Raw genomic sequence first — 13,125 nt, 5'->3', positions numbered from 1 at the left:
TTGTGGCAGGGCTGGGGCTTGTCTGGAGAAGAGTTGGGAAGAAGCCAGGCCTGAAACTCTGGTTTCAGGTGGCCTGGTCTCCTTTGCTGATCATCTGTTCACCCTCTGGTCTTGCCACAGTATTTCTCTGGTGCTAGATGCCCCAGTGGATTTGTCCATTCAGGTGTGTTTCCTCAAGTCTTAACTTCTCAGACTAAGCAATGAATCCCACCTTCCCACCTCCCAGGGTGGGGGCACATGAATATTAAACACTATTTCAGAATTAAAATACATATATAGACAGTGAAGAATTTGGCCTATACGTGCATTTCTAAGATTAAGTACAAGACTTGAAAGGCCATTTGAGTTGAAGCCAGCAGCTTTGGGCTTGGTCTCTTGCCCCCAGGGGTAGGTGTTCCCTTTGCAGTAAGGGATGATTTGGTGACAAAGGTGGGAAACCTCAGGTAAATGAGTGTCTGGGTGTCTGGGAGACAGACACCAGCAACAGCTCTGGCATAGTTTTACCTGCCAGGTTTCCCCAGGCCGCCTCCTTCTTTTTACAGTTTCTTTATGCTTAAGAAAAGGGAACCCAAGCATGAAAGGGGCACACCTTGAAATCCACCCATGTGGTTAACAAAAATTGGACCTTGTAAAGAGTTTCACTGAATACCCCATCTTGAGCTTATAAGGACTTCTTTGTGTGTGGGAGGGCTGTTTTGGATTTCATGAACTTGGCCAAGACTGAGCACCTCAAGATCAAGGGCCACGGTTACTTAGTTGGTAGTGACTTGACAAGGTCACGAGGAGCCCTGGCAGGTTGCTGGCTGAGAGGAGGGAGAGTCTGAGCGTCAGGTGACCCTCAGTGTCAACCTGCTCCACAGGTGTGGTATCATCAGCACTGTTTTCAATGACTTCTGGTCATGGATCTGTTGCCTTTATTATTATTATTTTTATTATTTTTTTGCTCTTATTTTTTTAAAGACTGAACAACAATCTTTGGGTCTTTGTCAGCATAATCATAAGCATATAGTGATTTACAGCTACGAGGGCTTAAAGAGTCCAGAAAGCAGGCACACTACAGAGAAAGTAGAGACAAGGTTGTACTTATGGCTGATCTTAACTATGGAAGGAATCCTGTCCATTTTAATGAGATTTGGCACTATGTCAGCATAAACAGAGGGGCTATTCTGGGAACTTAGAACACAAAAATTATTTTGCACTGAAGTGAAAGACAATTCACCTATAAAGGAGTTTCTCAGACACAAATACCCTCGTAGCCTGGGTCATTCCTATTCACAGTCACTGACAGGGCAGGAAAACCCATTGAGGTCCAGAACTCTCTGCCCCTCCTCACAGAAAATGTCTGCACTAAAGGATGACGCATGGCACTCCCAGCCCTACCACCCAGCGGGGGATTCTGGGGTGGTTATAATCATTTCACACACTTTCCCATTTGGTGGGATGTGTCTAGTTTCTTCCTTTAAGTATATAAGTAAATTGTTAGAAAATTTGGATCTTGAATTTAAGATTTTGATGGAGTAAATGGTTCTGATATGGTTTTTCTTTTTTTTTTTTCCCTGAATACAATTATCCTTTTGAGTTCCTTTATGATTTTGACAAAGGTTGGAAAATGGCTCTGAAATTCGTGCCAAATGGAAGACACAGGATTAATCAGTCTTGGTGTTCAAGAAATCAAATTCCCAGCTCTCGTGATGAACACACAATTTTAAATTTAATGGTATCCAAGGCAGAATTTGTTGTGACAAATTTCTTTATTCTGTGGTGTATAAGCCAACAAAGCATGTGGACTGGAATCTGTAAATTAGTTTATTATGTAGACGACTCGGGGTCCCCTTTCTTCCTTTTGTCAGGTTACTTCTCAAAGAGCTCATGAATTACTAAAGTATCCTCTTACTTAAATATTCCAATTAGTGAGTACTATAAAAGTCTGATAAGATTCATCTGCACTACATTTATTGTAAAAATAGTAATTCGGTTTCTCTAGTGAAATGTTGTTCAATGGACTCCATTCTTGATCAATTGGCTATATTTAGGTGACGGCCTGACCATTTTGGCAAAAATTTCACTTAATCAAATTAATTCCAACTCCAAAAGATTGCCATGGAGCCATCCTACATTTTTTTCTTGGATAATAAAATGGAAAAAAATCTGTTTAGATCTTCTGGTCTAATTAAAAAGGAGGCCCACCTGGCAAAATGGTTAATTAAAGTCAGGGGTCCTGTTCAAATACTGTCATAGCACCAGCCAAAGAATCTATTTAAGTTGCACTCTTATTAAAACTCTCATTATCTAGAGACCCCTTTTGGCTCCTCCTCTGACTTTATTCAGAGAGAGAGGGAGTGTCAGCGGTTCATAAATAAATGACACTGCATGTAGGAAATCACTCAGTGTCCTTGAAGAATCTGGTTCTGTCTGAAACCAAGTCCAACATTTTCTATCTCTTGTACATATTGGACTCAAGTTACTTATCTGTGATGACCAAAGTGCTGAGCCTCTGAACACTCAGGATAAACACTATCCTGTTCACTCATGCCCCACCTCGTTGGTGGCAAACTGTATTTTCCAAAGATGGCCACGACAATACTCCCATCCTGCACATCACATACTCTCCTGCAATATGACCTTGACACTCTTCCCATTGAGAGATGGACTCTCTATCTCCATCCCCTTGAATTCTGGGGGGTTGTGACTGCTCCAACAGAGAGTATGAGGGAAGTGACACTGTGTGACTTGTGAGGCTGGGTCACAAAAGGTAATGCTGCTTCCAACGTGCCAGTGAGAACACTTGCACTTGGAGTCCTGAGCCACCACATACACAGTCTGATACTCTGAGGCCACCAAGCCATGAGGAAGCCCAGGCACACGGATGGCCCAGTGGGGGAGGTTCTGGTCAGTACTCCCCTCTTTGAGTAATTCCGGCCCAGGTGATTTGTAAAAAGCCTTTGGTTATGAGTAAACAAGCCCTCGGATGACCCAGACCATTGATCTTGCCCTCTAGTCTTCCCACCTAAGGCTCCAGATATTGTGGGGCAGAGACAAGCTGATCCCACTGTGTCCTGTCTGAATTCCTGACCCACAGAATCTGTGCAAAGGATCAAATGGCCGTTTTATGCCACTAAGTGTTTTTTACACAGCAATAGAGACTGGAACACCATTTGCTGTGACCCTATGGTTTTATTTATTGTAGGAAAATTTTGCATCAGACCATGTGTACAGGATATCTGAAAGAATCTGGGAAAGACTAAGTGAAATAAGTTTTAAACACGTAGCATCTATCCTTTTCCTGGAAGAACCAGGTTTCGTTATTTATCTGGAATTGTGATTAAAACAACAACTGTCGGCCGGGCGCGGTGGCTCACGCCTGTAATCCTAGCACTCTGGGAGGCCGAGGTGGGCGGATCGTTTGAGCTCAGGAGTTCGAGACCAGCCTGAGCAAGAGCGAGACCCCATCTCTACTAAAAATAGAAAGAAATTATATGGACAGCTAAAATATATATATGGAAAAAATTAGCCGGGCATGGTGGCGCATGCCTGTAGTCCCAGCTACTCGGGAGGCTGAGACAGGAGGATCGCCTGAGCTCAGGAGTCTGAGGTTGCTGTGAGCTAGGCTGACGCCACGGCACTCACTCTAGCCTGGGCAACAGAGTGAGACTCTGTCTCAAAAAAAAAAAAAAAAAAAAAAAAAACAACAACTGTCACCATTGACTGGCTACCTGTTTTGCTCCAGGCAGCCTTTATTTATATATCCTCCCTAATAGTCCCAGAAATACAGAGAAGGTGCATAACCTGTTCAAGGCCCCGGGAAAGCAGTGGAAGAGGTGAGATTCAGACTTCCTGAAGGGAAAAGGATGAGGGGCTCATGGCCTGTCCCATTTTCAGTCTGCCACCTTTTAAGGAATTTTCCAAAAGCCTCCACTTGTATCTCATTGGTAAGAACTTGCCAGATGGCTGACCCTATCCTCAAGAAAATCAGGGACATGTGTTTACTTTAAGTTGGTCATATTGTTAACCCTCAAAAATCTTCAGGAGAAGAAAATGGAAACAGAAGTTAAGTAAGCAACTTCCAGTGTCTCCCTCACTGACTACAAATTAGATGTGACACCTCAGAAAGGAGGCCCCTGCTGACAACAAACCCCAATCTGGGACCACGTGTCAAAGAATCTTAGTAGAGGAGCTCTCCAACTGACCCACCACGTGTGTCGTTTCTGGTTACCTTTAACCCAGGGAAGTCCCCCTCCCACACCTTCTGCTTTTCCTGGATGGCCCTTCAGGTGTAATTCAGGGCGGGAAGGGAAACAGTGGGGTTTGGGTGGCCATTCCAGATGCTAAGCAATCCACTTGCTCCATTGCCATGGAAGTAGATATTTCAGTAATCTATGGATCTATCAAAGGTTATCTCAAAACATACCAGCTTAATGTTCAACAGGCTCTGAGTAAAGAATTTCAACCTCCTATAAATAAAGTTTTATATTTGGAAACAAAATAAAATTCAGAAATAATACTTACGAAATTAGGCTGTGCCATTAGTACCTCCAAGGGAGATGGGATGGCAGGCTTGGCAATATGCAGGTAATGGTAAGAGCCAGGAAGGATGCCTCCTAGAGGAGATGGCAAGGATTCCACATTTGAAATTAATTGTTAATGAGGCGGGTAACAGAGCTTGTATTTTCACCACAGGACAAAGGACAAACTTTCCCACTAGAGTTCTGGCAATAGCAAGGAACTCCCTGGGGTGGTTGAGCTTTATTTAATCAAAGCAATGTGAGTGCGACATGATACCTCTTAATATAGTCACCAATGCTCCACAATGTGCCCAGCTGACCCTGTGTATATCCTATGATAGCTCCTGGCACCCTAACCTATTCCTGGGAAAACCAGATCAAGACCTTCAAAAGCCTTAAATGTTGCAATATCATTCCCATTCCTCAACACTTCTCTAATATGTAGTTAAAATATTAAAAAATTGAACTTAATAAGGAAAATCAACAGAGGTCTTTTCAGCTTTAGAAATGATTGTTATCAAGTTCTTAACATTTTTCGCTTGTCCCTGAAGTTGGCTTGCTCCAGCTCTGGTTTCTGACACCCCTCCCTGCTCTTGCTTGCCCACGGCCACCACTTTTCCTAAGGTCTCCTCCAGAGCAGGAAGCAGAGCAGGATCTTGCTGAGGCCAACTAGTTAGGAAGAGAAAGACAAGGACTAGAATGTGAGGGCTTTTGTTTCTTTAGTCTGATGTTCTGTTGATTGGATTAGGGTCTGTGGACACCCTTAGGGTCTATGTGTGGCTTTAGGGGTTCATCTCCAAACCTCCTGGAAGTGAACATATGATTTTATAAATATGTGTGTTTGTCTGGTAGAAGGTACACAACATTCAAAGGCACCATTTTCAAAAGTATGTCTTATCCCTAAACATGATGGAACCCTGTGCTACTTATGAAATCATCTCCTTCGGGGTCAACAAAGCGTAGCAGGTTAAAGTGGACTGATTTACAGCTGCAAAATGGTTAAACTTATCCATCCAGATAGGACACTAAGGCCTTGGCTGCCTGGAAGGGTCTCCTTATCTCTGAACTTACAGTAAGAAAGTAAGTTTTGGGTATGATGTCAGGGTAAACCACCACTCATCAGCAATGAGACTTCAGGAAAGTTACTGTCATTCCCTAAACTGTTTTATGGGGACCACAGTTAGGATGTGGTCCATAATAAATGCTCAAAATGAAAAGGATCATAATAATAATAATTCCAGGTTCATAATAAACATTTAAAAAATGAGACAGACCCCTCCATTATCTCTGTGGGCAACACGATGAGGGACTGAGGCGCTTCCTCGCCAAGCCTAAGAGAAACACAGAGGGCTGGTCTGAATGCTGGTGCAGACTCAACCTGTGGCTTCATCCAGGGGAAGAAGGCAGCCTTTTACACACCTTGGATCTTGGCACCCTTGTACATGGGGATGAGCCGGTCAAGATCAGCGGGCGGCTCAGTTACAGGCTCAAGGGTCGGATCAAAAAGATTGAGCATAGCTGCTGCCAGCTGAAAGCCAACTTCTTTGGAATTGAAGTTGCTGTGAGTCCACTCATTTGCGTAATATTTATTGGAGAATTTGGTGAGGGAGCCAGCAGCTCTGATGGCTAAATCGTTGGTGTGGAAACTGGTATCAATCACCAGTCGACCATCATAGACAAGACATGCGTCATTCAATGCTTTAAAGGTTTCATAATCCACGTTCTTCTCACAGAAGCTGAAGAACATCTACAAAGTGAACAGTCACATCATTACTCAGTTATCACTCTTCCCAAGAATGCGAACAGTCTCCGGGGATTTTATTATTAAAAATCTACTAAAAGTTTATCATAATGTTGTGTGTGTGTGCACATGTGAGACAGGTTGTCTTGGGTATGAAGAATAATTAAGATCACCAAATGTCATTCTTTTTTTATCATTCAATTTAAATACCCAGTGGAGAGAAGGATGCCAAGTGATGAAATATCTACCACAAGAATAAGGCTTTTTCCCCTTTTATGAAGACCTGACCCTCCCCCACATTTTATTTTTATTATTTATTAATTAATTTATTTATTTTGAGACAGGGTCTCGCTCTGTTGCTGGGGTTAGAGTGCAGTGGCGTCATCATAGCTCACTGTAGCCTCAAACTCTTGGGCTCAAGCAATCCTCCTGCTTCAGTGTCCCAAGTAGCCGGGATTACAGGCATGCACCACCATGCCCAGCTAAGTTCTAAAATTTTTTTATAAAGACAGGGCCTCATCATGTGGCTCAGGCTAGTCTCAAACTCCTGGCCTCAAGCAATCCTCCTGCCTCGGCCTCCCGAAGTGTTAGGATTACCGGCATGAGCCACCGCACCCAGCCTTCTCCTACATTTTGAATAGCTCTAGCTCAGCCTCTTTCCATCCTCCTCTTCCTGTATCTGAACTTAGGTCTCTCTAGGTTCCTTCTTGGGGTTACCTCATCCAGTCTTGAGTCTTTAGAATCTCCCTCCCTGGCTTTTGAAACCCAGTAAGCTTGTCCCTGCAGGGTGCCCCAGAGAGGATAAGAGTCTCCTCAGCCTCTGTATCTACCAGGGCTGGGCTCTTGCCTTATTGCTTCCTGCGCTGCCATGGCAGACAGTCATTCAAGGAGTATTTATGGTGTACCTACCATATGCCAGGCACCATGCCATAGAGGGGCCACAAGCCTCTCTGCATGCTCCTTAGAAACTGTCTGTATGCCCCCTCCATTCTCTGCCCAAATTTAATGCTTTCTCGTGCTCATCTGGGTCTCTTCTTCCATACTGATGTTGAAAGTCATTAAAGCAGTCCAAGTTAGTTATTTGTAAGTCATTAGTAGTTGTTGGAGTAACTGAAATAAGTTCAATTATTTTTATCTTTACTTAAATATAGTTTGCCATCTTATTAAAAGCATGCTAAAAAATGAACACAAGACATGGGTGCTAACCATACTGACAGCCGCCTCCCCACTTCCTTCACATGCCTCACTCGTTCCATTCTGTGCACGTATCAGCTGTTCTGGGCCAGCGGTACCCTGCTCCCTTCTGTGTCCCTGCCCCACACCCATGAATGGTTCAGGGAGCCGTCCAATCCTATGGTAGACACTAGTCACGCATGCCTTATGCAAACTTAAATCTAAAATAATTTAAATTGAATAAAATTAAAAAGTTGGTTCCTCCTCCATTTCAAGTGCTCAATAGCTACAGGTGGCTAGTGGCTGCCATGTTGGACAGTGCAGATATAGCCCATTTCCATCACCACAGAAGGTTCTATTGGACAGCTGGACTCAGATCCATCATCTCTGTGCTGTCCTTCGTTCTCCCTCAGGGAACCAACATGATCTTTGCCCTTCCCCTGTGTCTATGCACTCACTTATCTAATCCCGTCCTAGTTATTCTCAACCAGGCAGTTTCCATCTTTTAAGTCTCTTTAAAATTTTTTCTGTCTTATAACTCTTACCCAGTGATCACAGGAAAATACATTTCTCCGAGTCTCTCTCTGATTCTGAATCTTTCTGACTCCCAATGCTCCTTTTTTCTCTCCCTCTCTCCTTTCCCATCTATATAAAAAAGATTTCCTACTCATATAAAAATATAGAAAGCCATGTGATTTTAATATAAATAATACATAAAATTGGTGTCATCAACCTCTTGAGCCCTTGAAAATGTTTAGAAGTTTCCTTCAGCATCCCTACAAAAGTTGTTCTACCTACCCAGTTTTCCTTTTCTTATTTATTTTTATTTTTTGAGACAGGGTCTCACTCTGTTGCCCAGGTTGGAGTATAGTAGCACCATCATAGCTCACTGGAGCCTCAAACTCCTGGGCTCAGGTGAGCCTCCTGCCTCAGCCTCCCAAGTACCTAGGGCTGCAGGTGTGCAGCACTATGCCTGGCTAATTTCTCTTATTTTTTTGTAGAGATGAGGTCTTGTTATGTTGCTCAGGTTGGTTTTGAACTCCTGGTCTCAAGCAATCCTCCCACCTCAGCCTCCCAAAGTGGTGGGAATACAAGTGTGAGCCACTGTGCCCAGCCTTCTTTTTCTAATTAAGCCTAGTTTTTGTTAAGTATTACATTAATATACTAGTTCTTATTTCCCTAGGTTTTAAAGATTACTAGTATTGCAGTAATATTTGTTTATAGTGTTTTGGTGTAGGCATTCACAATTTTGGCTACACTAGGGATTTCACAGATGTCTGCGGACAAGACTGAAAACTGAATAAGCAAATCTAACATTGTTACTAGGAACACCTATTCTAAGTTACAGACCTCTCAAATACAACCCCTGTGCTGCTGTAATGCCAACCAAGTATTATATATTGGGTAAAAATATGAAGTGGAAATGCCTGGCCACATTGATGTTCTGAGTAAATATTTCAAGACCACTTATATTGGTAATTCTGATCAAGCGGAGCAAAACTCCCTGGTTAGCTGGGGAGAAAGGTGGGAGTCAGACATCTAACAAACCTCCTTCATTTATGCATTCAGACAAGTACTTCTTGTGCCAGGCACTGTGCAAGGCCCCAAGAATATCTTGGTGAAAAAGATATACATGGAGGTTATAATCTAATTGGAGAGATGAACATCAACAAAATGGGAAAGACTTTGCCTTGAAAGCTGGTGTAACTAGCGTCTAACCTGGTTGGAGGCTGGACCACCTTCTGGAAGGCACTATTAACAGGCAGGATGTGGTGAGGACTTGATGTGGGGTCAAAACACCAATTTCAAGAGAGTTCTGTTTCTGGTATGGTGGTATAACCCCCTGAGACTAATCCTCCCGCTGATAATAACTATCAACTCTGGTCAAAATATAAGAACAGCTACTTGAGGATTCTGATTAGTGTTTAAAGCAGGTAGATTGTATATTGCAATAAAACTTTGAGCAATAACCAGCATGGGGGTAATTTCCCTTAATTTTAGAGGATGTTTAAAGAAGGTGAGTTATAGTTACTTTATGCTGTAATATTAATAGAAAAATAGAGATGATAGGAGAACGAGTCAGTGAACTTGAAGTTATAGCACTAGAAAGTGTCCAATTTGAAGAACAATGAGAAAGAGAAAAAAGAGATTGAAACCAATGAACAGAATCTTAAAGCCCCAGGGAACAATATCAAAAACTGTAGCAGGTATGTAATTGGAACCCCAGAAGAAGAGGAGAGAAGAATGAGGTAAGAAATAATGGCCAATAACTTGTTAAAATTTAGTGAAAGTCATAGATTTATAGATTCAAGAAGCTCAGTGAACCCTGAACAAGATACATTCAAGCAAAACCATGCCTGAAGGCATAATAAATGCAGAACACCCACAGCATCAAACTGATAGAAACCAAGGATAAAGAGAAAATCTTGAAAGCATCCAATGGAAAATGACACATTACATAGAAGGGAACAATTTTTTGAATGACTGTAGATTTTTAAATCAAAATAGATGGATTTCAGAAGATGGTGGAAAAATATCTTCAAAGTGTTGAAAAAAAAAAAAAATAACCTGTCAGCCCAGAATTCTGCATCTTGTGAAAATATCTTTCAAGAATGAAGGCAACACAATGGTATTTTCAGATAGAGAAAAACTAGAGAATTAGCTGCTAGCAGACCTATAATACAAGTAATGCTATAGAAAGTTGTTTAGGCTGAAGGAAGACTTATATTTTCAGAAATGAAGGAGCAAAAAAATTAGGAAATAGCTAGGTACCTTTAAAAGATGATTTTTTAGTTCTTTAAAATATATGTGACTGTTTAAAACAAAAATTATAATATTGTCTTACTGATTTTTCAATGTATGTAGATGTAATACACATGATGGCTATTAATAAAATGGATGTCCAGGGTGTGGGAACAAGGATCTATGTAGTTGCAAAGTTTTTACATATTATGTGAAATGGTGTAATATTAACTCTATTGACTGTGAAAGATTGCTGATGTATATTATAATCCATACAGCAATCACTAAAGAATAAAATAAGATATAGGTAAAAAGCCAATTGAAATAGAATACTAAAGACTAATAATCCAAAAGAAAGGAGGCAAGGAGGAACAGAAGAACAAAAAGCAGAGGGTACAAACAGTAAACAAATAATAAAATGATAGCCCTAAATCTAACCATATCAGTAATTATTAATACATTAAATATTAATGGTCTAAACACTTGAATTAAAATGCAGAGATCATCAGAAATGGTAAAAAGCATGTAGTAGGTAAAAGTCTAAGATGGTTGCCAAGATTCCCACCTCTCCCTTTGAGTATAGGTATGAACTATGAATATAATAAGGCACAATTGAGTTTAAGAAAAGGAGATTATGCTCAGTGGGTCTGACCTAATCAGGTAAGTTCTCAAAAAGGGCCAGGTTTTTCTAAAGAATGAGATTTGAAATGTGAAGAGAATTTGACATAAGCAAGATTTTCTGTTGCTGGATTGAAGATGGAAGGGGTGGTCAGGGGGCAAGGAATGTGGATGGCTTCTAGGAGCTGAGAATGTTTGCTGGCTGCACCAGCAAGGAATGGGGACCTCAGTCCTCGGCTGCAACAACTGAGTTCTACCAATACCACATGAGGCTCGAAGAGGACTCCAAGCTCCAGAAAAAATGCAGCCTGACCAGCACCTTGATTTTAGCTTAGAGAGTCCCTAAGGCCAGCCAAACCAAAACTTGTAGAACTATGAGCTAATAAATGGATGCTGTTTTAGGCTAAGTTTGTGGCAATTTGTTATGCAGCAATAAAAATATTAATACAATCTACTTTATGATACCTATAAGAGATACACTTTAAACATAAAGACACTGATAAGTAAAAAGTAAATAGATGAAAAAAATATACCATGCAAACAGTAAATATAAGAAGGATGGAATGGCCATATTAATATCAGATAATGTGGACCTCAAGATAAAAGATATTACCATATGCAGAGAGGGACATTTCATAATGATAAGAGGTACAATTCATAAGGCAGATATAGCAATTTTAAATGTCCATGGGCTTAATAACAGAGGCTTAAAAAAGATAAAGAAAAAATTAACAGAATTAAAAGGAGAAATAGAAAATTCCACAATAATAGTAAGAGATTTTAATACTCCTCTCTCAGCAAGTGATAGAACTAGACAAAAATATCAGTAAAAACACAGAAGAGTCAAACATCACTATCGACAACATTGAACTAATTATTTGTAGAACACTATGCTCAAAAGCACAGAGCACATATTCTTTATATGTTTAAGATAGTCCATATGCTTGGACATAAAACAAGTCTCAATAAATCTTAAAGGACTGAAATAATAAAGAATATGTTCTCTGACCACAACAGCATTAAATTAGAAATCAATAAGATATAATATTTAGAAAAAAATATTTGGATACTAGACAACACACTTCTAAATAATTCAAGGGTCAGTGAAGAATCACAGGGAAATTAGAAAATATTTTGAACTAAGTGACAATGAAAATTTAACATTGAAATTTATGGGATGCAGCTAGAGAAAAAATAGAGAGGAAAACTTACACTTAAATGTTTATATAAATCAATGACTTAAAATTCCATTGTAAAGAACTAGGAAAAGAAGGGCAAAGTAACTCCAAAGCAAACAGAAGGAAGAAAGTAATTGTTAAGATCAGAAATCAATACAAGAGAAAACTGATAGATAATAGAGAAAATTAACAAACTTAAAAGCTGGTTCATTGAAAAAAATTGATAAAATTGACAAACCCCTATCTAGGCTGAGAGAAAGAGAGATGAGAGATTGAAGGCAATTCACCAACATCAGAAATAAATGAGGGGTTATTATTACAGATCCTAGACATTAAATAGGTAATAAAATAATATATGAAAAACTTAATGACAAAAAATTTGACTAATTTAAGTGAAATGGACAATTTTTTAAAAAATACAACTTATGGTTGGGTTCATGCCTATAACCCTAGCACTTTGGGAGGCTGAGGCAGGAGGATCACTTGATGCCACAAGTTAAAGACCAGCCTGGGCAATATAGCAATACCTCATCTCCACAAAAACTTAAAAAATTAGCCAGGCATGGTGGCACTTGCCAGTAATCTCAGCTACTCAGGAGGCTGAGGCAGGAGGATCGCTTGAGCCCAGGAGTTTGAGGTTGCACGGAGTTACGATTGTGCCACTGCACTCCAGCCTGGGCAACCAGAGCAAGACCCTGTCTCTAAAAAAACAATTAGGGCCAGGTGTGGTGGCTCACGCCTCTAATCCTAGCACTCTGGGAGGCCAAGGCAGGAGGATTGCTTAGGTCAGGAGTTCGAGATCAGCCTGAGCAGGGAGAGCGACCTTCATCTACTAAAAAAAAAAGAAGAAGAAAAAAGAAATAAATAAATAAAATAAAAAACAATTAAAAAATACAACTTGGTAAAATTGACATAAGAAGCAGAAAATTTGAATAGCTTTATATCTAGTAAAAAAAGTGAATTTGTTAACAAAATCTTTCTATAATATAAATCTCAGGCTGTTTCTACTGGTTAATTCTATTAAGCATTCAAGGAAGAAATAATCCCAATCTTATGCATACATTTTCAGAAAATAAAGAAGGAGGGGACATTGCTTAGATTTTTTTACGAAGCAAGCATACGCCAAATGCCAAAACCTTACAAGTATATTACAAAAACAGAAAATTATAGA

At 40.3% G+C, this 13,125-nt stretch overlaps 1 protein-coding gene across 1 annotated transcript in view; it reads right to left on the bottom strand.

Annotated features, from left to right (window-relative positions):
* CFAP61 (cilia and flagella associated protein 61) overlaps positions 1 to 13,125 on the bottom strand; it is a 254,315-nt gene that overhangs the window by 53,772 nt on the left and 187,418 nt on the right. Inside the window, exons 22-23 of the mRNA XM_069496104.1 lie at positions 5,922 to 6,249; positions 4,507 to 4,598 (exon numbers count right to left, since the gene is read on the bottom strand). Coding sequence (XP_069352205.1) covers positions 4,507 to 4,598; positions 5,922 to 6,249 — 420 coding nt within the window. The remainder of the gene's footprint in view (positions 1 to 4,506; positions 4,599 to 5,921; positions 6,250 to 13,125) is intronic.

Source organism: Eulemur rufifrons, chromosome 20 (assembly GCF_041146395.1).
Source record: "Eulemur rufifrons isolate Redbay chromosome 20, OSU_ERuf_1, whole genome shotgun sequence".
NCBI lineage: Eukaryota > Metazoa > Chordata > Mammalia > Primates > Lemuridae > Eulemur > Eulemur rufifrons.
The sequence above is the reverse complement of the archived record's forward strand: the minus strand, read 5'-3'. Positions and strand labels throughout refer to the sequence as shown.